Genomic DNA, 24,443 nt, shown 5'->3' with positions numbered 1-24,443 from the left:
AATTACAGAGGAGACTGAATTAAAGAGGCTGCAACAAGATCTGGTTTCTGGTAACTATGATGACTATAATGAGTAATAATAACATTATTGCCTTTTAGTAAGGCTGCAAATCCCTCTAAATGTGTTATTTGTAGAGTTGTTGAGATCCATTTGTCAATCATCAGAAAAACTGATTGAATTAAAACCTGTAACTTGTTTTCCCGTTGATACAAATCAATGTACTTTTGGGTTTGTAAATAAAAAAAAAAAACAAGTTTCCCACCACAATTATTATTACTTTGATTTTTCCCCACAATTATTTTAAATGAAATGTTATAAATAACAAAAATATGTGCAGTTCTTAGAACTAATATAAAGTCATTAACCCTTAGTGCTCATGTGACATGGATCTGTGCCGCAGGTGCATCCATGGTAAATTGCCATGGGAATAATACACAACTCCTTATATGGACATAATGGGGGTGTTTATAGGTCACATATTCAGGCAGTTTTTTTTTCATGTTATGTGTTATTGAGTCACAGTTATGACTCATTTTATGTCACATTTTTAGCAGCGATATAAAGTAGCAATAATTGTGCAGAAGTCACAAAATTAGACCGTTTTTCTTCTTTTTGTTTATGAAAACGAGCCAAATGAACTTTGACATATTTCCATATTTCACAAATTCAATCCGATTTTAAACATTTTGAGTACTTTTTGCTCAGGTGTGTTTAAAAACTTAGTGAGATTCTAAGGGTGTTTCTGCATGTTCTCCCTGTGTGTGTGTGTGTGTGTGTGTGTGTGTGTGTGTGTGGGTTGTCTCCGGGTTCTCCGGTTTCCTCCCACAGTCCAAAAACATGCAGATTTGGGGATTAGGCATTGAGATTGAACACTCTAAATCCGTGGTCTGAAAGTTGCGGCCCGGGGGCCACATGTGGCCAACTAATCGATTTCATGTGGCCCTCCAAACAATATCAAGTGGTAACGAGTCATTTCTATATGTTTTTATTTTTAAATTAATAGATTATTTTTGCATCATAAATGTGTTTTTTTTATTGTTGCATATTAACCACTTATATTTTGAAATTGTCCAATCCAATCCAACTTTATTTGTAAAGCACTTTAAAACAAACACAGTGGACCAAAGTGCTGTACAGAATAATGGATAAAAGACAGAAGAAGTACATATAAAAAAAGTGGCGGACTGTCCAGGGTGTGACCCCACCTTTCGCCCTATGCCAGCTGGTGGATGAATGGATGGATGGTAAAATTCTAGTTTTGTTTTTCAGTGTAAATGTGAGGTGATGTGTGAATATCATATAATATACAAGATTGTTGCTCCTTATATCTGCAGATGGAAATTCTGGAGGGCAGCAGCAGGATCTCAGTCCACTCATCCTGATCTATGATGACACAGAGTAACCAGTATCACTGTTGGGGCCAAATAGGGAATAGCAGAAGTGAAATCCAGTGTTAATGATGTTTAGTGGAAATGTAAGAGTTTGTAATCATGTGCAACATGTTTTAATGTGGGACTAAATTCATTTCCTACTGCTCTTATGTTTGTGTGCGAGCAGATGAAACACGGCTCAGCAACATGGAAGGGAATGGACTTTTCCTCTTACTGTAGATAAAAAAGTACTGTTTTACCTTTTCTGTTACAACAAACTGAAAATGTTAATGTGTGTTTGCTGATTTTTAAACTGCACTTAGCAAAGACCACCATGTGCAAAGGCCCCGGCAAGGAAAGTGCTCAAGGATATTTTTGTCTTGTGCTAAGCACCACAGGACTTTAACTGTTCTTAGTCAAATTTGAAACTCAGTGTGATACCCCCCGAGGCTCCATAGATCAGGAGAGAGCGAGAGAGAGAGTGAGAGAGCGCAGGATAAGGCTCTGAGACGAGACAGAAGGTCTAGCCACAGGAAGTGGATTTAAAGGTGCAGCTTGGCTCAGGTGGAGCTAGTAGCACAGGTGTTTGACAGGTGGCAATCCAGAGAATGTGGACAGTAGTGAGTTAGAACAGAGAGAGAGAGCGAGCAAATGTGCACTCATTTTTTTTGGAATTTTTATATCTGTGTGCACGTGTGTGTGTGTGTGTGTGTGTGTGTGTGTGTGTGTGAATGCGTGTATGTTTTGAGTGTTGTTCTCAGTCTGTGTGTGTTCTTGTGGCAGGCCATAATTGAGTCAGACACTTGGCCTCTGATTTCATCACGTTGGTTATGAAAGAGACAGTAAAGTTTCTCCTCTCACACACACACGCACACACACACACACACACACGCACGCACACACACACGCACAAAGAGAGCGAGAGAGAGAGAGAGGAAACAGGGTTCCTGCTCCTCTGTTTCTTCAATATTTCATCATGTGGCGTAAAAACACGCCAACCAGTGAAGATAACCTGCTGCGGGTATGTGAATGTGTGCATGTGTGTGTGAGTGTAACCAGGTCAGTCAGGCTCTTCACCTGTTGCTTGGAATCTGTTCAGTCAGAGCAGAGTTATGCATGCACACACACACACTCACAGTCAGACACACAGCAAATCTACATAATTTAGATTTCCTGTGGAGCAGCAGGTGGTTCCTGCAGGGATTAGTCCCATGTCCACACACATACATTGAAGTAATCATTCCTTCTGTTCACGCTGGCCTGTGCAACAATCTCTCCGTACAAGGCTGTAAATAGTGACACAGACGTGAAGCGTGACACAAACCACTCACTCTTTGAAATCAGAAATATGTCATTATCTTAGTATATACATATATTCACTGGAAATTTGTATTTTTCCTTTATTTCATTTAAACATTATTAAACTAGGAAGTGTACCGAGTAAACAAGACATTGACCCCTGTGTGTCCTAAGCTTCCTTAATGGGAGAGAACATTAAAAACAATCCTGTATTCTATCTTAATGAGCCCATACAACCTAGCTGAAATCTATTTTTGTCCACTAAGTTTGTGGTGAAGAAAGCACTATAAAACTCTCAACAGGAGAGTCAGATGATTCACGCTGTTGGTGAGTGATGTTAAGTGATGACATGGATTTATTTAGAAATGTCTGCTGTGAAAATAAATCTGTAAATATATATCAATTGTGTTGTAAACAGATGAAGCCTGTGCTGCTGCCTTTCCATAAACCAGTGTGGTTAAAAAAAAAGGGCAAATCTAAAAAAATAAATGAACAAATCTACACCTGCTCAAGTCAACGATCTTCTTGAGAATGTTTGTTTTACACCAATAAAGCCTGAGTCAAAAAAAACAACAGTTTGAATTAACAATTAACAACAACAAGGCAGCAAAAGGTAGATTTGAATTACGAGTTGTCAGAATTAGATTGAAAATGTCTCAAACTATAATTATTAAATTATGATTAAGTTGTAAATATTCACATTGTAGATATTTACAGCTGAATAAAGACATATCTCTCTCTCACAAACTTTATACACTTAAATAGAAAAAGTGACGTAATTCGTCCTGGGAAGAATGAAGTGGTGTAACGTTCATTTCTACGAGGAATAATCTGGAATATGCACATCTGTAACACGTGTAACATTTCCAGACGATTCCATGTTAAATCAGCCGGCCCCTGACTGTACACTCATTCCACAGTCTCGTTTTCTGACGACGGATCGCTCAAAGATTGCAACATCGAGACTCCGCCCCTCTGGATGACGACATCGCAGGAGGAAACAATGTAACCAAACAGAGTCCAGGTCCAGTCCTGTGAGTCCCCGCCAGTCCCGCTTCAAGTCTTAGAAGTGAACAGGGCCAGAGGAAGCCGGAGTCCGGAGGACCAGACTTGACTGGACCGACACAGGAACTTTTGTTTCTAGCGCTCACACGGACAGAAGGACAGAAGGACCCGGGGACTCGGTCTGACTCGGTCTGACTCGGCTTTGTTCGCTTCAGCTCCTCACAGAACAGAAACGACACACACACACATACGTGTACGCAACACAAAAGTACTTCCAGTTTTATACCGTTTTTAAAATCAACATTTTCGGTTTGTTTTTCCTTGTACCAGTCTACACTGTTTGTCCGCCCGAGGAGCAAACGGGAGTTTAACAGTTGACTGACGGACCGACGACAGGTTGCGCAACTGACACAATAATAATCAGAAGACAAAGACTGAAAGTATCAGAGCTGCTGTTTCCATCCGGAGTCAAACTTAGGAGAAAAGTTTCATCAGCCAGTGCCACAGACGAACAGAAACAACTCTACTGCTGCTGCTGCTGCTGCTGCTGTAGCTACAGGTTTACTGCGCAACAACAAGGTAAAAGTGAAACTGTTGATACTGTTCTCACATCCTGTACACGAACTACTGTACATTCTCTTTGTTATGATGAAAGTGCATGTTCAAGTTAATTCAGAGGCGTCAATGTGTGCAGAGTCACCTCAATGCACGGTATTAGAAACTTAATACTACATTTCATAAATGAGTCACACCTTCATGTATATTATTTAAAACGTTTACACATAGTTTTTAGGTTATAAATAATTCTCAACAAACATGATATGTAACTGGACTTATTTTGTCTAAATACTTTGATGGTCAACATTGAAGTAAACACAAAAAAAAGAGGAGGACTGTTCGATTTGCCTGAACGAATACAAATACAAAAAACAAATAAACAAACAAACGAACAACAAAGTTGACCCTTGGGCACAACTACTGTATTTGTAAGAGTTGCAGACCAAAGCATTAGCCAGTGGCACCTCATTGTTTTCATGACGTAGATTTTCAAACTAGTTTCACTGCAGCACAAGGAAGTTCACGCATCATAACAATACAATACACGACGCTGAATCACGCGGAATATTAATGACCTCGCAAACGACACAAATGTTTCCAGGGAAGTGAGATACAACTATGACATGTTTCATTAACATCAGGATAAAACTGTCACCAACCTGGACTGTTGACACACGGGAAGAAGGCAGGTGGGATTGAGGCTGTTGACTCCGCCTTCTTCTTCATGCTGTAGCAGACACTGAGGTTGATCAGAGCAGGTGACATTTTCCTGAGCTCATGACTAAAGTTGGTCTATAGCTCATCCGGCGTGTTGTGAACTCAGAGACGCTTCTCTGCTTCACTGCAGTGAGTTTTATAAAGTGGGAATCTAACTTTGATATCGCTGCCATATTTCTGGCAAGTCTCGATGTTGTTTTTCTTTTTAAAAACTTGCAGAGATTCACAGTTTCGGGAAATTCAAACCAGCAGAAATCATGTCACTGTGATCACATTTTAATCTCATGACCCTCACCTGCTTTGCACTGCTGTGTGTGACATGATTGGCTGATTGCATAAACAGGTGTACAAGGGTTCCTGCTCGCTCTGCACTCCACGGCCACTTTATTAGGTACATCTTTATAGCTGCATGTACCTGCTGAAGTTCAAACTTAGCATCAGAATGGGGGGAAAGTTCAGTTCTGAGTATTTCAACTGCTGATGGGCTGGGATTTTCATGCAGAACCATCTCTACATCTACAAAGAATGGTCTGAAAAAAGAAAATATTTGGTGAGCACCACTTCTCTGGGCAAAAAATGCCTTTGTTCATCACGCCAGGAGAGTTCAGACTGGTTCATATGATAGACAGAGACTCCTGTTTATAGCTGGGTTGAATAACCAGAGTTTTAATGTAAGTCTGTTAAAAGAGCAGAACAGGGGGCTAAAGATGGTGGATATTTGTAGACCAGGCAAACTATGATATAAACAACAAAATACTTTGAAAGAAGGATGAGTATATTAAAATAAAAAGTGGTTTAAACCGCGTTACAGTGACACACCTCTCTTTTTAAATGGAATGCTGGATGAGTGATTGCACTTAAGTCACAACGTATATTATTTTTAGAAGCTGAGAGTGCGAGTTTATCGTCAGAACTTAACTGTAACGTCATGAGACATCAAACAACTTAGTTTCACTATGTCAGTTTGTGTGTGTGTGATGGAAAATGACGTTGCCACGGTGACACTGTGACTCACATTGTTTCACCACAGAGAAAGCAGGGTTGCCCAACACCAGGTTTTCACACAGTATAACCACAACAGCTGCAGGCTGTGAAAAACTCAGTATAAGTCACTGTGTGTGTGTGTGTGTGTGTTGGGGTGGGCATGTTGACTGTATTTAAAGCCTGTTTAAACTATAAACTGTTGTCCTGTGATGCAACAATCTGAAAGCTGTAGTGTCTGTCAGCTTACAGGAAGTTGCATCATGAAGCCTATAGACACATTAACTGTAACACGAGCAGCAGAGACGGAACACGGTGAGACGTGATGCCAACATAACATCTATTTATGTATTTGTGTGAGTTTGTGCAGTCGTCTGCTCTGACACAACTCACCTGTCAGGCCAGCAAGTCTCTACTGGAAACATTCTTGACATATATCAACCACTCTGGCTTTTACAGCGAGCGGTGAACAGTCCCAAGGTCTTCTATTCTGGAAACACCGTGAAAATACCAATACGTGTGATCTTTTCAGCCAGCTAGACTTTAACGTTAATGACGTAATAATTAACCCGATGTCACTTGTCTCCTCCAATGACAGATGAGCGTCACCTCAGCCAGATCCAGACTGAAGAGACTGTTGGACGAGCCCCAGGATCATTTACGGAAATGTAAAAAAGCCTGTCTGGCTCCGCCTCCTCTGGCAATTGGCCTTTCACCCTGCCTCCAACCCAAAAGTCCCGCCTCTAAATCAAGTCAAAAGAAATCACCATTCAGAGTGGGACCGTATTTACTGAATGAGCGCTGTGATGGGGAGGAGACGTACAGGGCAGTGCACGTACACACACAACAGCAGTACACCTGCCAGGTAACACACACACACACACACAGACACACACACTCTCTCTCTCATACACACACATAAATACACAGGAACTCATGACTGTCCGGTCACTATGGTTACAGGTGCTCCCTCTGCGTGGTTACCAGGAGCAGTTGGCTGCCTACGCCCAGATCGGTCACCACGACAACGTCTGCGGCTTGCTGGACGTGGTCATTGGCCAGGACAGTGCATTCATCTTCCTGCCCGGTCACCATGGTGACATGCATGCGTATGTGCGTAGCAGGAAGCGGCTGGGTGAAGAGGAGGCGGGGCTTCTCTTCGCTCAGATGCTGAACGCTGTGAGGCACTGCCATCACCATGGAGTCATCCTGAGAGACCTGAAGCTCCGCAGGTTCGTCTTCACCGACAGATACAGGTGAGACGGTGCATACGATATTTATTAAAGTGATAGCGCAGGGTTTTTTTTTAAGCAGGGGTGTCTGAAGTCCCAATTAGTCTGTTGCACAAGAGGGGGACAGGAAAAACAGAACTTAATTCATTAGGCAGAACATTGTTTTGCACCTTGATACTGTATATCTTGGGTGTAAATAGTAATAGAATACTGTGACATAAAAGCCAACAGTCAGAATTAACCTGATTTGTGTGGTTTTTCCTCCTGCAGGACACGACTCGCCCTGCTCGGCCTCGACGACTGTGTTGTCTTGCATGGTAACCACGACGACGATTCTCTGACGGACAGACATGGCTGCCCGGCCTACGTTGGCCCCGAGCTGCTTAACAATGGGAAGGGGTCTTACTCTGGTCGCGCCGCAGACATCTGGAGCCTGGGCGTGTCTCTGTACACCATGCTGATTGGACGATATCCGTTTCAGGACACGCAGCCTGCCGCGTTATTTGCCAAAATCCGCCGCGGAACCTTCAGCCTCCCCGATTGGCTGTCGCCACGGGCCAAGTGTCTGATTGGCTGCATGCTGAGGAAGTCACCCGATGAGAGACTGGAGACGTCGGAGCTGCTGATGCACCCGTGGCTGACCAATCCCTGTACGCCGCATTACAACGTGCACAAGACTGACCACAGCTCACACACAACACCACCAAATAAACAAGAGGACAATGACCAAGTTGTGCCAAAATGGACTCCAAAACACTAACACTCCTGCACATATTCACTCACATTTGTATCTTGACCCCAAGCCCCTACATTTTAACTTTGACCCAAAAAACACACACAACACAAGGGATATATTGACATTACATTACATTACGTCACTTAGGACCAAATATAGCAAACTGCAGAAGTGCGAGCAACCCAAAGCCTAAATTCTGAAGCCGAACGCAGTGTGAACGGGAACAAAATCAATAAAATCTCTTCAATCGTAGCTTCAAAATGTAAAAATGGTCACAAATATAAGCATGCATCGACACAGAGACAATCTGATCCTGGATTACTTGACCCACTTGTGCCTTCCTCTGTAGCCGTGTCTCAACTCCAGCTCCAGCTCCTCAGAAAGTGACCTCACTGAGGACTGAACATACTCCTTCTCTTCTATAAATCACTTGAACACAGGACTCATAACCAAGTCATCACTTACGGAACCGACGGTGTGTCCAGGTGCTCGTCGTAAAGACCCGTGAAGTGATACATCCAAATGTTAACCCAGGAATGTGTGCGTCTCTTCTGACTGAATTTTATTTTCACAGCTTGATAGCATTACAGAAAACTCTGTCAGTGTTGCATATCCATCTAACCAGCTACATTTGACCCCTTTTTTTTAATGTTAACAAATCCCACAAAGAAACAAAGTCAACAGTAAATAAACAAAAAAAAAGTCTTTCTGCACAGCCAGGAAAAACTCACTTAATACAGAAAACACAGTAAAGTCATGTCATTGTGCTGTGGTTGATGTTTGACTCTTGGCCTCAACAGTAAATTTATTCTGAACATGTAACGGTGTCTCACACCTCTGTGCTTTAATGCTGTCCACTGAGACGACTGTACCCAGCTGTAAAACCACATAGACTTTGACCTTCAATGTCTTCAAAGGGACGGATAAATCCCAAAATCAGACTAACACAATGTTGATCTTGCTCTTGACATGGGTTTTGTTGACAATCAGGAATAAAAAAAGGTTGATATTTGACGTTGTCGGGTAATCTGATTTCTTCCTCTGCGCAAAAGTCTCGGGGCATCAACAGCTTTTGTTGTTTTCATGTCTGTCAAATTCTGTCGTCATTGGCGTTTGGACTGGAATGATGTCACTGAGAGTTGGTCTTGCGTATGAGCAAACTGTCAAGAGAGTTTAACTCCCTGACAGCTTGTAACAGCAGATATTTGTCCACATGAAATAGTCAAATATAATGAAATAGACAAATAAAACCAGGTTTGACCAGACACATTAGTAGAGTAGCTCATTCTTAATACTTGACACTTTAACCTGTAGTTGGAAAACCTTTTTATTTTGAAGCTGCATGCATGTTTCCTGTATTTTCTGGATGTGTTCCAACAGAGTGATTGCGAAATAATTATACTTGTCATGATAGCGTTGCCAAAACATCAAAGCTAATGGTGGCCTAAGATGGAACATGATTTCTTTAGAACATGTTCTATAACAATATCTATATATTTATAGGTAATCAAGAAAGGCTTCGGAACAGTTGAAATAATTAAATCCAAACCCTAAATAAGTCAGTTATGGTCCAAATGCATCATAGATTGCATAACACGACTTCTCTTTAAGTATGAATGAACTGCAACAGGACTCTGTGTGTGTGTGTGTGTGTGTGTGTGTGTGCTTGGATGTCACAGCCTGTGTGACGCTGTCATGAAGAAATAGGTTGATGACAAGAGCAACTGTGGTGTCATGATGCATCATCGCTGTCATCAGTGGCTACAGTGTTTCTTGGCTCTGTTTCAACACACCTGGTTAGACGGCTGTTTTTCCGGGATTAATGACAAGTTGATGAAGGCCACCTGACCACGCCACCTGTTTGTACACCTGTACAAAAGTGTAGCCTGAAATGAGACACGGCTTATTTTTTCTGCAGAGTATTTACCCTCACTAGTTACTCCCTTAGATCACGAGGAGTAAAAACACCAGGAAGTGAGAACAAATACTATAGAACAGAAATGACACAGCTATAAAGTAAAGATCCATGATGCTGACGAATAAAAAAATAAAAACATCAAAGGGTCCGTTCTCTTTTGATGGCCCTGGTCCACTTCTTGTGGAAGCAGAGAATCCTAAAAAACGTGTTTGTTGGTTGTCACATAAATAGGTTATCCTGAAATAACAATCATTTTTGTTCTTGTGTTCAAATTCACACACAGACTTCTTGTGACAAAGTCCCCCTCTAGTTCTTAGAGCGTGAGCGATCATGAGCGTGACTAACGTAGTACTGTTTCTGAAATGTCAAGCTGACAGTAAAATGACTGGATGAATGATCTAATATAAAAGCACCATGTGTTGAATTATTGTGGAATTTTCTTTTGTGACTACACAACAGACCTCCAGCAGCCGGTAAACTGCCTTAGACTCTTATACTGTATGACACAAACTTCACTTACTGCTGCAGAATAAAGAGGTTTCATGTTTCTTCTGGTGCTCAACCTGCTTTAATTTCAAGTAGTAAAATCTCCAAACTGATAATGTTACTTATAAATCAATAAATGTATTATATTATTACATTCATCTTGAAACCCAAATTGGAAAAAACCCCATTATATTTACTTTAAATAACCCACAAAAACAACAGTTACAGTAAAAGTCTAGATACAGATCTCGAACCATCTGCTAAATGTTTAACATTACTAATAACTACGAGTAAATACAGTTCTATGTATTGTTTTTCTTCACACTCCCTTCCTCATTAGTATTCTCTCTCCCTCTTCATCGCACTGTTATTTCAAACTTGTCTGAAGGCCATGTACAAAGCCTACTTTTATTTTTAACATGAAATGTTCACCACTCGTTCTAATATTGGCACAGCAGTACGTGGGATTGTAGTTGCCACGAGGTCTGCAACGCTCAGCCATGCAAACTCCACCCCAGAAACACGCCACTTTCTTACAACAACTAAATTAAGTCCCACAGTTCTTTGCTCAAAGAGAAAATTTAGTTATCGCTTTCATTTATTTACTCTTTGTTCATAACTTGCTTGTTTCTCTTGCAGAGTAATTAAAACAAAAGTATATAAACGGTATCAGAACGTGTTGATATAATCCTAGAAAATACACATTAAGAAGTAATTGCTTCATAGCAGTTGTATTTTGTTAATTTTTTTTTATTTTATGTTGCAATTTTCATTTTTACAAAACTATGTTATTTAAGGAAATGATTCAAGTATTTTTGCAGGTAGAGACATTAAAATAAGAAGTGGAAAACTGTACTGAAAATTACACAAAATGTTCAAGGCCTATAAGACGGGAGCAGACAGGAAGTGAAGCAGCTGTTGGACACGGACACAGACTGCAGCAGTTTTGTTTTTTTTACCTTTGTGACTTATTTGTGTTAAAAACCACTCGACGGAAGATTCAATTCTGCAACTGCCGGTCGTGTTAAGAGTAGCGTTTTCTCTCTAATCCTTCATTTGTCTTTAAAGTATTTGAATAAAACAGAATCTCTGTTCTCTTGTCAGTCTGAAAAATCACATGTCTGCTCATTGGTCACCTATGCAGATGGTCAGGAACCATGATCAGTTTCCATGTCATCAGTGTCGTCGCCCTCCGAGCGGCAGATTTCCTCGAGTGCCAGCTCTGAAAGACAGGAAACAGGGAAACCTGAGTCTTTACGTCCGAGTCCAAGGTGACGTTACATGAGACAACAACAAGAAACTTAGTTATAGCACAGATACTGTAATTGCATGTTTCGATGTGTGTGAGTGTGTGTGTACCTTCACTCTCGCTCAGCTCAGGAATCTTCCTCAGCGTGTCTCGTACAGCGGGGATCACCTGGTCGTACATATGCAGCAGTGGCCTGCAGCTCTCGGAGAAGCTGCTGTGATGCAGCAGGAGCCAGTGCAGCAGCAGCAAACACTCCCTGAGCAGAGACGCCGCCGGGCCACGGCACCACGGCAACGAGTGGGAGGTGCATTGTTGTCGGGGTGAGGGCGAGTCTGAGTGGTCAGGGATTCCAAATTTTTACTGAGGGTCAAAAACTGCACTTTTCTCATGAAAATTGTTTGAATTTAAACATTTAATTGACCTGTCGAGTCTGTCGGCTCCTGAGAGCCACGAAGATCCAACCACTGACGATGGAAAACGATCACCACTGTCTGAACCAGCTGATACGAGACAGAGACTCATGTAAAATGGTGCCGCACAAAGTTAAGTGTCAATATCAATGAGAGCAGAGTTTTACCTCAGTGTAACACTGACAGCTGCTGTTCAGGTTTGTTGTCCAGCTTTCTGCTCTCTGAGTCAAAAGTCTGCTCAACAAACGAACAACCTGACAAGCAATAAACAATATTAATATTAATAATATTAATCGCAGAAAGACAGAAAGACTAGACAAATGCTTCACTGTGTGTGTGTGTGTGCGTGTGTTAGTTACCTTTAGGTCCAGCAGAGTCCAGTCTGTTTGTGTTGCCTGGTTGTCTGGTCGGATTCTTATATGCTGCAATAACTTCAAGAAAACACAAGGGTCTAAAGAAAAACAAACAAACAAAACAAATGGTTCAAAGTTAAAATTCAGCTGTGGTTCATTTTATTCAAAACAAATGAAGTTGAAACCTGCACTGTGTCAATGTTTGAAGCAAAATACATGAATCTGGGTCACCAAAAACATCTAAAACACAAGCTCATTGGTGGACACCTAAAACCTCACAGAAAGGTTATGATATAACAGCGATGAGTTAAAAACACTGCAGTGTCAGCGGCGTAGCAGGGAAGAAGCCTCACCGTGCCGAGAGCAGAGCTGTTGAGCCAGCGGCTGGTGGTCGGACAGTGACATGAGGACGGACACACACTCCGAGATCATCTGCAACCTGCTGTCAGCAGACAGACACCCACACACCACCTGCAACACACACTGCAACCTGAGAGACAGGGACAAGGAGAGAGAGCGGTTAGATGTGTCCAAGTATGAATGCACTGTGAACTAATTAGCCAAGCATCAAGTAATAGTTTTAGTGATAAGTAAAATTATTAATGAATAGTCATTTCTTTTAGCTACTCGGTCAAAAAAATGAGAACTGTGGAGAAGGGGTGTGTCTTCAGATCTAATCACAAAAACCACATTAAAAGGAGGTTTGGGGACACATGCGGCCCATTTCCTTTGCAAAACTGAACTGAGGTCAGTAAAAAAGACTACAGCCAAATCCACACTGCTATGTTTTTGTTTGAAACTTCATAGCATCTGCTACATTTATGTCTGCCATTCACTCTACTACAACGTTTTGGAAAACCTCAGATGGAGAAGTTTAGAAAAGCTGCTTGCTTGTTGTTTTAGTATGAAAACTAAAGCAGTGCTTTGGTCTGGACAGTACAGACAGTAGAATATATGCAGTTGATTGATTGACTTAGTTACAGCTCAATAATCTGTAAATGAAATGCACAAAAAAAGCTGTAATTATTAGTTTTATGATTCCCCCCCCCCCCCCCCCCCCCCAAACAAATCAGCAGTGGTAACCTGCTGCAGGTCTGTCATCAGTCATTTCTACTCACTTGTGTCACCCCACTGACTGTAAATACTGAGGTTATTTACAGTCACAGGTTATTACATAACCACTGATAGTTAGTGGACACACACCCTGGTCAGCCACTCCTCCACCTCTAAGGATGCTGGGTGGAGCATGGTTCAAGTGTTGAATCAGATGTAAACATGTGTCACCCTGTATATGTGGCAAATCTTGAAGAATTGAAACAGACTGAAGGTCGTTTTAATGTTTAATCTTATTTTTTTTGTGGTTGCAAGTATTCAAGAACAAAATAAAAGTCACAATCAAGCACTGAATTAGTTGTTTTTTTTAAAATCAAAAATATAGTTTATTAAGTAGTATTCTTAATGAAGACCAAATCTTGGTCCTACTGAGGCACAATCTGATTTCTGGGGAACTGGTTAACTTTACGGCTAAGATTTGAATTATGGTTAGGTTAAGGTTAGGCATTAACTTCTTATGGTTAAGGTTAGGGATAACACTTCACTGTTTGAGCTGTCCAAATAATGGAAGTCAATTCAGTGTGCTAAGAAGAATAGCCGCACAAACCTGTTAGTATGACTGTGTTTGTACCTGTCAGTGTGAGTTTGTGGCGTGTTCTCGATGAGGACACGCAGTGTCTTCATGGCACCGAGGACAAGTGCCTCCTTCTGTGAGCTGCTGCTGCTGCCACCAGCTCCTGCTTCACACAGCCGTAGCACTGACTGAAGCAAGGCATTCTGGGAGCAAAGACCCACATCAGCAGCTGATGGCTCAGTCTAAAAAAACAAAGGGAGGATTTCACAGCAATATTTATCTTTCAAAGTTCCAATATGCAGGAGAGAGATAGGACCAGAATTAATACTGACGTGGTATTCCTGCAATAGAGAGCTCCATGAGCCGTGACATGGCTACAAAACTAGACTGAGCTTTTCTCTTCCTGGACTCATAAGTAACTGATGAAAACATTATACTATATTTTGTTTGTGACTGACTAAACTAGACGGCATGGTAGCTTTTAATTAATTTTGTTTTGCTCTTTTTGAGTTGTCTGCTCTCCTGTGATGACTAGTGGCATTCAAGTTTTGCAAAACAGACATTTAAAGATCTCAGTCCAGAAAAGTTAATTTATTAGTTATTTAGACAAAGACAAAAAAAACATGTGGCTTTCATTTTAAAATAGATATTTGAATATTGACATAATAACAAAGGCGAGGAGACTGCTGTGTACATACAGTACATCTACTAATCCCTCTGGACACAATCCTCAGTGATGTTCCTGGAATCATTGGGTGTTTCGGGTCTTTCAACATCATACACCCTCTTCCAGGTAACCCAGCCGGGACTGATCAGACCCCAGCTTGTGTCCAGATGGCTCAACTACCATGCCTCCATGGCTAACCTCTTTTGAGCCAAAGCCATCTTGAGGCCCTCTCTGCCTCTTCGGTGGTACTGCCGATGGCTCTCCTCTCTCTCACTCCCTCGATGCCAAAAATGCTGATGGCTCTGACCAAAGAACGGGCTGTGAAGCCTCTACATGTGACCTCCACTGGGAGGCATCCTGCTCTCACTGACCAATTCTGCTTGGAGAGCTTCCTTTCAAAGGCTTCTTCCAGGTAGAAGCTCCATTAGCTCAGCTTGTGGTCCTGGAGCAGAGCTAGCCCTTGCTCTGATCTTCTTCCGTAGGATGCACATTAACGGCCAGGCCAATGTGTTCCTCTTCTCCGGCCACCTTGTACTGGGACTTCAGTGCCTTCATCTCCTGCCTGATGTTGATCTTCACAGCTCTCTGTTTTTCAGCATTTGATGTTACGGGACTTTTCTTCTCCTCCTCAACAAACTGTTCGGCTGCAATGCTGACAATGATTGATGTCATAGCAGTAGTAGTAGTTTTCAGATGGCCTCTCCCTTTGCCATTGCCTCCAGAATTCGGTCGACATCATCATCAAACTGCTTCCACAGTGAAGACATGTTTTCTGCCGGCCTTTGATTCGCCTCCTGTTGGACTTGATGCTCAAGGGGTCAGTCTGCAACACTGAGAGGTGCCGGGCACTATGGGGTGACTCCGGGCCTGGCCCCTCCTGCATCTCACCAGGTGTAACACCTGTGTGTTGTGTTGCTACTGTGTCCAACGAGCACTTCATCTTCGCTTGGTGGATCTTCAAGCCGTGGGTGTTCCTGCAGACTTTACCACATGTGCATGTACACTGCTTGCTCATAGTCTGTCCGTTGCCTTGGTCATTTTCCGTTGTGACTGGGGTGCTCCCCCCCCCCCCCACCCCTCGAGGAACCCTGGGTGTATCTTTCCGTGAGGTTCATCGTAGCTTTGTTGACAGATTGCCAGCCCTTTCTGCCCCAGTCACTGTCTCTCCGAGCTGTCACTGTTTCTCCAGTAGTCACCACAGATACTTTTCATTAAGTTAAATGTGGTACAATACATTTGAATGTGAGCATGCATGTGTTAGTGCTACAGCAGTGTGTTTCAGTCTGTACCTTGAATGTGCCCTGATTCTCCTTCAACAAGACAGTTTCCACCACCTGAGGGAGCAGCACAAAGGTCAAATTTGTGACAGGTATATGATCATTAGCTCAGAACATTGCTGAGATTCAGTCTTTTTTTAAGGTTGAACTTTAACGGGCAGATAAAAAAGTAGAAGAATACACAGATGTCATGATTCATAAAAATAAAATAAAACAGATTTACTTAAAACAAGCCATGTTTTTATGATAAGTATTTTTTTTATCACCACCTCATCACTGTGGGCCAACAGCAGGTAGAGAAGTCGCAGAGAAGCCAGACCAGTGTCCTCCACATTGAAACCAGCAGGAGCAGCACAGCCTGCAGGGAGCGAGCTGGCTGCTGTAGAGTCTGATCCTCTGCCTGCTGAGCTGGAATGGAGTGAGTCCAGAGCCCGGCAGAGGCGAGACAGGTGAAAGTCCAGGAGTGGAAGGAGAAGAACTGCTCCAGGACATGATCTATACACAGAGAAATGTTCTTAATTTTGAGCTCAGATAACTGTTAGTTGCCCAAACTCAATAATCATGATAAAAATGTACTAAATTAATCATCAACTATTTTGATTGAAGGTTTTTTTCGAAATAATTTTTGACTTGCTCCATATAACATATACTGTATATATGTCCAAGTTTGGGAAACAATGATCAACATTTTCTGACAGTTTATGGATCCAACAAGTACTTTATTAATCAAGAAAATAATCAACAGATTAATCAATTATCAAAATAATCAGCAACTAGTTTGCACTAACACAAGACCAGATGATTTGTCATTTGGGCATTATAATGCTGCTACACCATTTGGCCAAAAGAGGGCTCTGATGTTCACCGAATAGATGAGCTTACACTCTGTGTGTTGTTCTGGATTCTTCAATGAGCACAGTCATTATATTATAGTTCCAGCCAAGCAACTGTTCTTGTACCTGTTGTTTCTGCTGCTGACTGCAGTTGCTGTTTGGCTTTGACTGAGTGTGTTCAGTCCAGTTACAGCCAGACTCTGGAGGGGACTCAGAGCTGCTGTTGGACCGCCGTCATCCTGGACACTTGATTTTGCAACAGAGTGGAGCAGAAAACCTGCAGACAGGCCACTGAACACAAAAAAACAACAACACATGAGTCAGCCATTTACAACAGTTACAACTCTGCGTTTGGGCCACCATTGCTTCCACTGTTATTACAACATTAACCCTACTATCATTATTTCTATAAAAGACAAAATGGTGTCTGACAAAAGGTTAAAATACAGATTATATCATATTATATCAAGAAGATAGTTGTTAATATTGAGAACAAAATATTTCTGTTTTGGTGGATTTGGCGCCATCATGTGCCAACTGCCCATTTTGGCATTTTATTACATTTTTTGTGTATCATTTCTGTCACTAGGGGTCTCTCTCTCTCTCTCTCTCTCTCAGAACTAAAAATGCCTGGATGAGGGAAGAAATGTCTTCAACAAATCTACAATTCCAGCTGCCAGCATGTTCACCTGGATGACTGGACGATGTCCGTCAGTCTCATAGACAGTAAATGAGAGAGGCTGAGGCTGCTGGGAGTAAGAGGCGGCTGCAGTAACAACCCCAGTAGGACGCCACCTGCAGGAGAGAGAGAGATGGATGCACACATTCCGTGAAGTTGATGTGGGGGAGGATATGTTTTCTTTGCTCATCAATGTCATCGCATGCAAAAAAAAAAATCATTGTACTGTAAAAAATTACTTTTATGTTGTTTTCTACCTTAAGAATATTCAAAATGCACTGATGGGTTATTTATTTAAATAAACTCTTTTCGCAGCAACAACTGACTGACCTCGATGCTGCAGGTGTGCTGGCCTGACGGACATGAAGGGGTCTGGGTGAGACATTTCCTGTCTGTTGTCACTAGATCTGCTGCTGGACAATCGGTCTGCTGAAACACAGACATGATTATTAAAATGCATTAATCCTGTTAGTCCATATAAACACATCTGTTACACCTCCATAACTATCATCATTATCATCATCATCACGTCCCCCACCGTCTCTACGTATCTTCATCGGCGTCTTCACTGGTGTCATTCTGGAGGGGACATGGGCTCCAAATGTTTCTGTGGTGATGAAACCATTTCCTGTTGGAGAGGAGGAGCTGTTGCCACTCCCATGATGCAACTGGGCAAGACTGCTCAGCACCTTAGGACTGAGAGTGGAATAAAGATTGTGATATTATGAAAGATATCTAGTATCTTACAATGTATGACAGCACGCTGTCACTGGTAATGTCGATGAACTATAATATTACATTAATTGTGAAAATTTGTTGTCAGTTGTGCTGACGACGACTGACCTTTTTCTCGACATAGGCGAGGCCGTCTTGTTTCTATCTGAACTGTGCAGTTTGGATTTCATTTCATTCATCTCTGCTTCTTTAAACTGCAGCTCAGACTGCAGAGACTGAACCTGCATGTGAACAACATGTCTTCATCATGTTATTCTGAGGAAAGTATGTACTGTGAGTGTGTGTGTGTGGTTTTTGTTTTAACTCCTCACCTTCCTGTTAAGCTCCTTCTCCTTGTCACTCTGATCTCTCTGTCTCTGAGTCTCCAGCAGGATATGGTTCTGTCTCTGAGCCTCTTTCTCCTGCTGAGCTGCTTTCAGAGAATCCCTGAGGACACGAATCTCCCCGCTCTTCAAAACAATCTCCTCCTCCACCTCCTTCAGCTAATAACATGCATCCAGACACGGATTTTTTTAATCCAGCATCACTTTGTATCTTGTACAAGCCTAGCATAAATTTTAAATGACACCAAACTGATCACAAGTTTCCTCTATTTTGGAAAAGCACACATTGATCCATTACTATTTATCATTTCATTCCACTACTAAGTCTGCATATCAACAAGTATTTTGGTACAGGTGTGTCTACATCACCAACAAATGTTGTATCTTTCATGTAAAATTTAAGTATATTTATTTTCATTTGGTATAAATTGAAGATAAGTGAACAACCACCTGATTGTATGAACTGCATTTTTTTCATTAGCCCAGAATGAGCCTTTTATGTGCATATCAGGAGCTGAGTCAGCTCTACAGAGGCTGGCACTTTGGACTATAGACCATTGTTCCTTAATCCTGGTCCACGGGACCCACTGCCCTGCATATTTTAGATTTTAGTTTCCCTGCTCCAACACACCTGATTCAAATAAATGTGTTAATACCAGACTTTTGCAGAGCTCGTTGATGAGCCGACTTTTGAATCAGGTGCGTTGGAGAAGGGAAACATCTAAAACATGCAGGGCAGTGGGTCCCAAGGTCCAGGATTGAGGAAAAACTGCCACTGATTGTCTCTCTTATGAGTTTTGATGATAACTGAAAGTGTTCTCCTACACACTTGGAAGGGAAGGGGGAGTCGAGAGATATGTACCCATATACAATAATTAATGTTCCTTAAATAAATCTATGCACCCAAACCCACAGCACTTTCCCTAAAATAAATATAAAATAAATCAGGAACACATTAAATATTTCCTCCTGATGGAATGTGTAGCAATGTTGGAAGTTGGAGTTGGAACTATGTGATACAGTAAACACTGTACAATGTTGTTAGAAAGTGATGATGGATAATCTATTTTCACATGTAAGTGTAAATAAGAGTTAAAACAATTTAATGGATGAATCAATTATTAATCGATTACTAAATTAATCGACAACTATTTTGATAATTGATTAATCGGTTTGAAGCTTTTTCATGATTAAAACAAGATTTCCGATTGTATGAGTATTTTTCTTCATTTCTTTGCTCTGGATAACAAAGAAATTATTAAAAGTCATTTTGGTTTCTTGACAAAACAAGACATTTGACAACATCATCATTTCCAGGTTTGACGAACACCGATCAACATTTTTTAAGGTTTTCTGATATTTTATGGACCAAGCGATTAATCGATTATGAAAATAATCATTAGTTGCAGCTATAGTGTAAATGAAATATCAACTGCACTTTTAGGATTCATAGGACACAGATTGTGTAGGTTTATTCGGTATCCCTTAGTATAATTTCCAACAGCTGTTTTTTTGTTTCCAAACATTCACTGCTGAACCTGTGCCATTTGAAACTTTCTGTAAAGTTTTATAAAGTGAGTCTCACCTTTCTCTTCAGTTCGACATGCTGGGCCTCCAGCAGACTGTAGGAGGAGTCCTCTCCGCCAAACCCAACCTGCTGCTGCCTGTTACCTTAACACATAAAACAACATACCATGTCAATATATTCACTGCAAAAAGACCATTCAGCCTAGCTGTTAGCCCTATTCATCACAGCTGCTGAATACAGGATGCAGCAATGATCAGTTCTGCTTGAAACTCACCAAGAGGTTCTCTGGTTGGCATCCCAGCATTCCCTCTGTTGCTACTGCTGAATCCAAACGTGTTCTCTCTGCTCTGCTTCGTTGTGACTCTGCTCAGAGGTTTGCTCTGTACTGGGGATGGCCAGGCAGACTCTGTTTGTTTTGGTTCTGGTTTAGACCCATGTACTGTTCCTGCAGTGGCCGAGGTGATGGCCTGCGAGGCGATGACGTCGATCTCATCCAAGTCGTCTTGAGTGAAGTCCTCGTCATCTCCAAATGGGTCATCGAAGGCAACTGCTGTCACAACTTCATGGTTCAGTCCTCGAAGGCGCTTGGAGGGAGGACAGTTCATGCTGTGAGGAAAGACAAGAAGGAGGAAGAAGCAGGTTCAGCAACGGAGAGCTATGAGCCAAGACCTGGAGTGGCTCAGTTGTGAAGACCGGTACCCTGTGTGCGAAAGACATCATGGTTGCAAGTTCGACTCCACCCCTGGCTGATTGTACTCAATTCCATTGTAAGTCGCTTTGGATAAAAGCGTCTGCTAAATGACATGTAATGTAATGACCTCCATACAACTGCTTGTTGTTGGGCTATGATAGCCTAGAGGAGTTGTCTTTCAGCTGGAATTTTGTGGGTTTGATTCCCAGCTCTGCTAGTCTACATCGCACGATGTGACTCCACATTGCTCCTGACAGCTAAAAAATGTAATGCAATGCAATGTAAATGCAGATGCACTGTGTGTCTGAATGGATGTGAATGGGTGAATGGCAAAACAGAAGTGTAAAGCAGCAGTGTCATCATGACTAGAAAACTGCTATATAAAAACAGACCATTGACAGTTTGTTGGTAAGAGAAGGAGACCTGTACTTAAGCTAAAGGTTCTCAGAGTAATGCTACTTTAACCAAACTCAGGGAAGAGGGGTATACAAGCCATGTCAGTCAGTGTTTAGTAAGAAAGGGGATGTGTGTATGTATGGTATGTATGTATGTATATATATACGTGTATATATATATATATATATATATATATATATATATGTATATATATATATATATATATATATGTATATATAGTAATCAATTGTCGCAGCCTTACTGTACTGTAAATAAGCCGTTCACACATTTACAACACCGTGCTTAGTAAAGCATTTCGGGGAAATCTAGTGTGTTTGGATTGTACTGGATTTTATGTGTTCAACTGGATACAGGGTTATTGCTGAGAAGCTGCAAGAAGCCTCTATAAGGGGCGATAAGATTGTCCATTTGTATAATGTTGGTATGCAAATCAAATGCCGATAAAATTAAACTTTGACACATCAAGTAACAAGGAAACAACATAACAATGTATTAACCAAAAACGTTGTTATATTTTGTTCTGGTCAGACTCTATAGACAGGAGTTTTGTCTTTATTAATGTGGCATGTAATGCATGGTCATTAATGCTGTTGTGATGTAATTGTTTGCTCTTACGAGAAGACTAGCATATTTTGTGTGTGCACTTTGAACACGGGGTTTTGAGTTTATAGTTTACAGAAAATGAGTTTCAAGAAACATGTAAAAAAAAGGGGAAGTCGTGTTTCAGCTCTGACAGATACGATTAACATAAAGTATTGGTTTCTACTTTGACCATACCTTAAGAGTTGTCTTGTCTCCCGGCGCTTCTGCAGCCGTGACTCCTGTTAGCTGTTAGCTCACAGCTAACAAGCTGTGATTCCGATGGACAGTTAGCCTACTGGGCTAACACGGCTAACTCCGTCACAGCGCTATTTGAATAACAGGTGAACACTCACTAACTCTGCGCCTCAGCATTCATTTAAACAGCGAAATGAACGCTGAATACGGTATTCGGACAACACAAATTCCACACTATCACACAACTGTCTCATTTAGCACAGCACTGCTGGGACCATTCAACAACCCACCTCACTGCTGCTCAATCTGACCAACCGCAACACCGCTCTGCCGCTTCGACCAATCATCAAAGCCCATGCTGTGAACTGTTGCTGTACAGGTCCCTGTTTGAGACAAACCGTACGAAACGCGAAACATTATATTATTATAATTCATTAAAAACAGATAACCTGATAATATGATGACCATTATAGATATAAAACATCAACGCCGTGAACATTTTTATTGAAACGATTTTTATTATTTTAACAATTATAGAATAATAACAGAGCTTGCTCTGCACTTCTTTCTCCTCTCTCATGTGGATTTTGGCAGATGGACTGTCAGATGGCACTGTTAGGAAAGATTTCAAAAAGAAAATATACAACACTTACAATCAAGCCCATGATTTACATGCATTTATTCATGAGTGAAATTGCTAGGACACTGTAAATTACACAACAATGATAAGGTGTGTGGGCTGAAATAGTAATATTTATTCATCTGTGTGTGTGTGTGTGTGTGTGTGTGTGTGGGTGGGTGTAGGGGGGGTAGTGGGTGGTGGTTATAAAAGAGTGATTAATTCAATAAATGGGATTAGACCACTGTCCATTTGGTTTCTATATTATGTTATGCCCTTGTTACTTGATGTGTTACAGTTAAATTTTATTGGCATGTGATTTGCGTACCAAAATTATACAAACGGACTATCTTGTGTCATGAGGAAATCAAACCAAAACTGTAAAAATGGGATAACACATCAGAAATCACCACGGATGTAATGAGGCAAATTTAAATTCAGTAATTAAATGTTGCCTCTGGTGACTTCCATCATGTTGGCAAGTAATTATCTGCCACAGATATTAACTGCATCTGTTTATTTGTCAGAGGTTGGCGCATGTATAAACTCTCCCCTTATAGAGGCTTCTTGCAGCTTCTCAGCAACAGTAAGAGTGCTTTCCATTTTTAGACAGAGACAGGTCTATGTGTCACATGTAAAGCTCTGCAGCGTGTGTGTGTGTGAGTATCTCTGACACATGCTCCCTCTCTCCATCAGAAAAAAATGTGCACTGCTCAGGCATCCAGATGCATCTATCATCATCATCATCATCATCATCATCATCATCATCATCATCATCATCAGACATGCACTCAGTCTTCACCACAGTAAGTAGCAATGCCACTAATACAAAAAACAATGAAATTGATTTTATGTATTTTTTTTTTTTTTTTACCATTTTGCATCATTAAGAGATGGAAAAGAACCAAAAGTGAAAGTTGTCGTAACTGTGCATTTGATGATAAATGCTTTGACTTGGTCGCAACACATAACTGGCAGTTGAGCTAGTTACCATAACAACCAAACAGTCAAAGCGGGGTCACTGAATGAATCAGATGAAATGAAGCCTACATAAATGTACCTGATTTTTTTTCAACTGCAGAACAGATGCTGTAATTCTGCAGATGACTGCTTTCTGATTCTCTGGACTCAAATACACACGATATTGTCCTCTCTTGCAGTGTCTACTCAGGACGGAGCCAAATTTACAATGCAAGCTGTGTTCATATGAGTCCCCCTTACACAGATTACACCTTTATTCCGCCATTATGCCTCTGATTCCTGAACATATGCCCCCAGATATCCCAATATATTCCTGTCTATCAAACCTCACCGCTGCACTCTTTGTGTTGCCTTTGCATACAGTTAACCCCAGGCTTAAACTAACCACAATTCAAATCCTAGCCCTAAAATTAACCGGTTTCTCAGAAATGACCAAAGCAATTATCCACACTGTACGACATACAAAGCTTGTAGAAACATTTATATTAGTTTCTGTATGAGATACAGACATGTGATTTTAGCATGGCATTCTATCAACAGCCTTGTTTTCATGGAGTTCCCCTTTTACAAAGAAGCAGCTAGAAACAGTACAAAAAAACCTGCCAGTCAAATCATCTTTTCCAAGTAATTTGCAACAACTAGCTAGAGCTGATAAAATCTTCCCATGACAGCTGACATTTAAGTCAACAAAAGCCAAATGGGATCTGCCAGAAATGAATAAACACTTTGGTAGACAGCTGCATGGAAATAAGACTAATTATTGAAAATAAATACAATGAACGTCAACCCTGTGTGTGTGTGTGTGTATTATATCAGTTTATTCACATGGATTGCAGGTAGGTTATCCCACATTTTGGAGCCAAATCACCAGAAACAGAAAATCTCTGACAGAGACAGTACAGGCACTAAATCACCCAGCATTCCTTGAGCAGCATCTGGTGGGACTGGGAGTTTCTGGATGAATAGCTAGTACAT

The 24,443-nt window shown here is 41.3% G+C and overlaps 2 protein-coding genes across 4 annotated transcripts; one reads left to right on the top strand and one right to left on the bottom strand.

Annotated features, from left to right (window-relative positions):
* Positions 1–3,668: 3,668 nt before the first annotated feature.
* Positions 3,669–8,912, top strand: trib3 (tribbles pseudokinase 3). Its single transcript, XM_058631506.1, has 4 exons — positions 3,669–4,253; positions 6,529–6,795; positions 6,894–7,186; positions 7,433–8,912. Exons 2-4 carry the CDS (start codon positions 6,529–6,531, stop codon positions 7,920–7,922), a joined length of 1,050 nt encoding a protein of 349 aa, XP_058487489.1. The 5' UTR covers positions 3,669–4,253; the 3' UTR covers positions 7,923–8,912.
* Positions 8,913–9,207: 295 nt separating this feature from the next.
* atrip (ATR interacting protein) lies at positions 9,208–22,190 on the bottom strand. Of its 3 annotated transcripts, XM_058631504.1 has the most exons (19): positions 21,869–22,190; positions 20,258–20,589; positions 20,041–20,126; positions 18,444–18,614; positions 18,241–18,353; positions 17,936–18,093; positions 17,728–17,826; positions 17,408–17,513; positions 16,845–17,009; positions 16,155–16,380; positions 15,898–15,942; positions 13,999–14,183; positions 12,668–12,804; positions 12,321–12,412; positions 12,129–12,215; positions 11,973–12,051; positions 11,662–11,883; positions 11,439–11,524; positions 9,208–9,767 (listed from the first exon to the last, which is right to left on the bottom strand). In XM_058631504.1, exons 2-18 carry the CDS (start codon positions 20,586–20,588, stop codon positions 11,451–11,453), a joined length of 2,376 nt encoding a protein of 791 aa, XP_058487487.1. In that variant the 5' UTR covers position 20,589; positions 21,869–22,190; the 3' UTR covers positions 9,208–9,767; positions 11,439–11,450. The 3 variants fall into 3 exon arrangements, with proteins under 3 accessions (XP_058487487.1, XP_058487486.1, XP_058487488.1); XM_058631503.1 differs by lacking the exon at positions 9,208–9,767 and having other exon boundaries at positions 11,247–11,524; XM_058631505.1 differs by lacking the exon at positions 9,208–9,767 and having other exon boundaries at positions 11,247–11,524; positions 17,728–17,823.
* Between the last annotated feature and the right edge of the window lie 2,253 nt (positions 22,191–24,443).

The sequence above is a fragment of the Solea solea genome, chromosome 6, assembly GCF_958295425.1.
Source record: "Solea solea chromosome 6, fSolSol10.1, whole genome shotgun sequence".
Taxonomy (NCBI): Eukaryota; Metazoa; Chordata; class Actinopteri; order Pleuronectiformes; family Soleidae; genus Solea; species Solea solea.
This window is presented reverse-complemented; position numbering and strand designations above follow the sequence as displayed.

Bases quoted from the DNA above. Each gene is read 5' to 3' on its own strand.
- trib3 (XM_058631506.1), top strand. From the start codon at position 6,529: ATGAGCGTCACCTCAGCCAGATCCAGACTGAAGAGACTGTTGGACGAG. The intron at 6,796-6,893 runs GTAACACACACA...CTATGGTTACAG, and splicing joins AACAGCAGTACACCTGCCAG to GTGCTCCCTCTGCGTGGTTA. The intron at 7,187-7,432 runs GTGAGACGGTGC...TTCCTCCTGCAG, and splicing joins GTCTTCACCGACAGATACAG to GACACGACTCGCCCTGCTCG.
- atrip (XM_058631504.1), bottom strand. From the start codon at position 20,588: ATGAACTGTCCTCCCTCCAAGCGCCTTCGAGGACTGAACCATGAAGTT. The intron at 20,127-20,257 runs GTGAGTTTCAAG...TTATGTGTTAAG, and splicing joins GCCAACCAGAGAACCTCTTG to GTAACAGGCAGCAGCAGGTT. The intron at 15,943-16,154 runs GTGGTGATAAAA...CTGCTCCCTCAG, and splicing joins TGTTGGCCCACAGTGATGAG to GTGGTGGAAACTGTCTTGTT.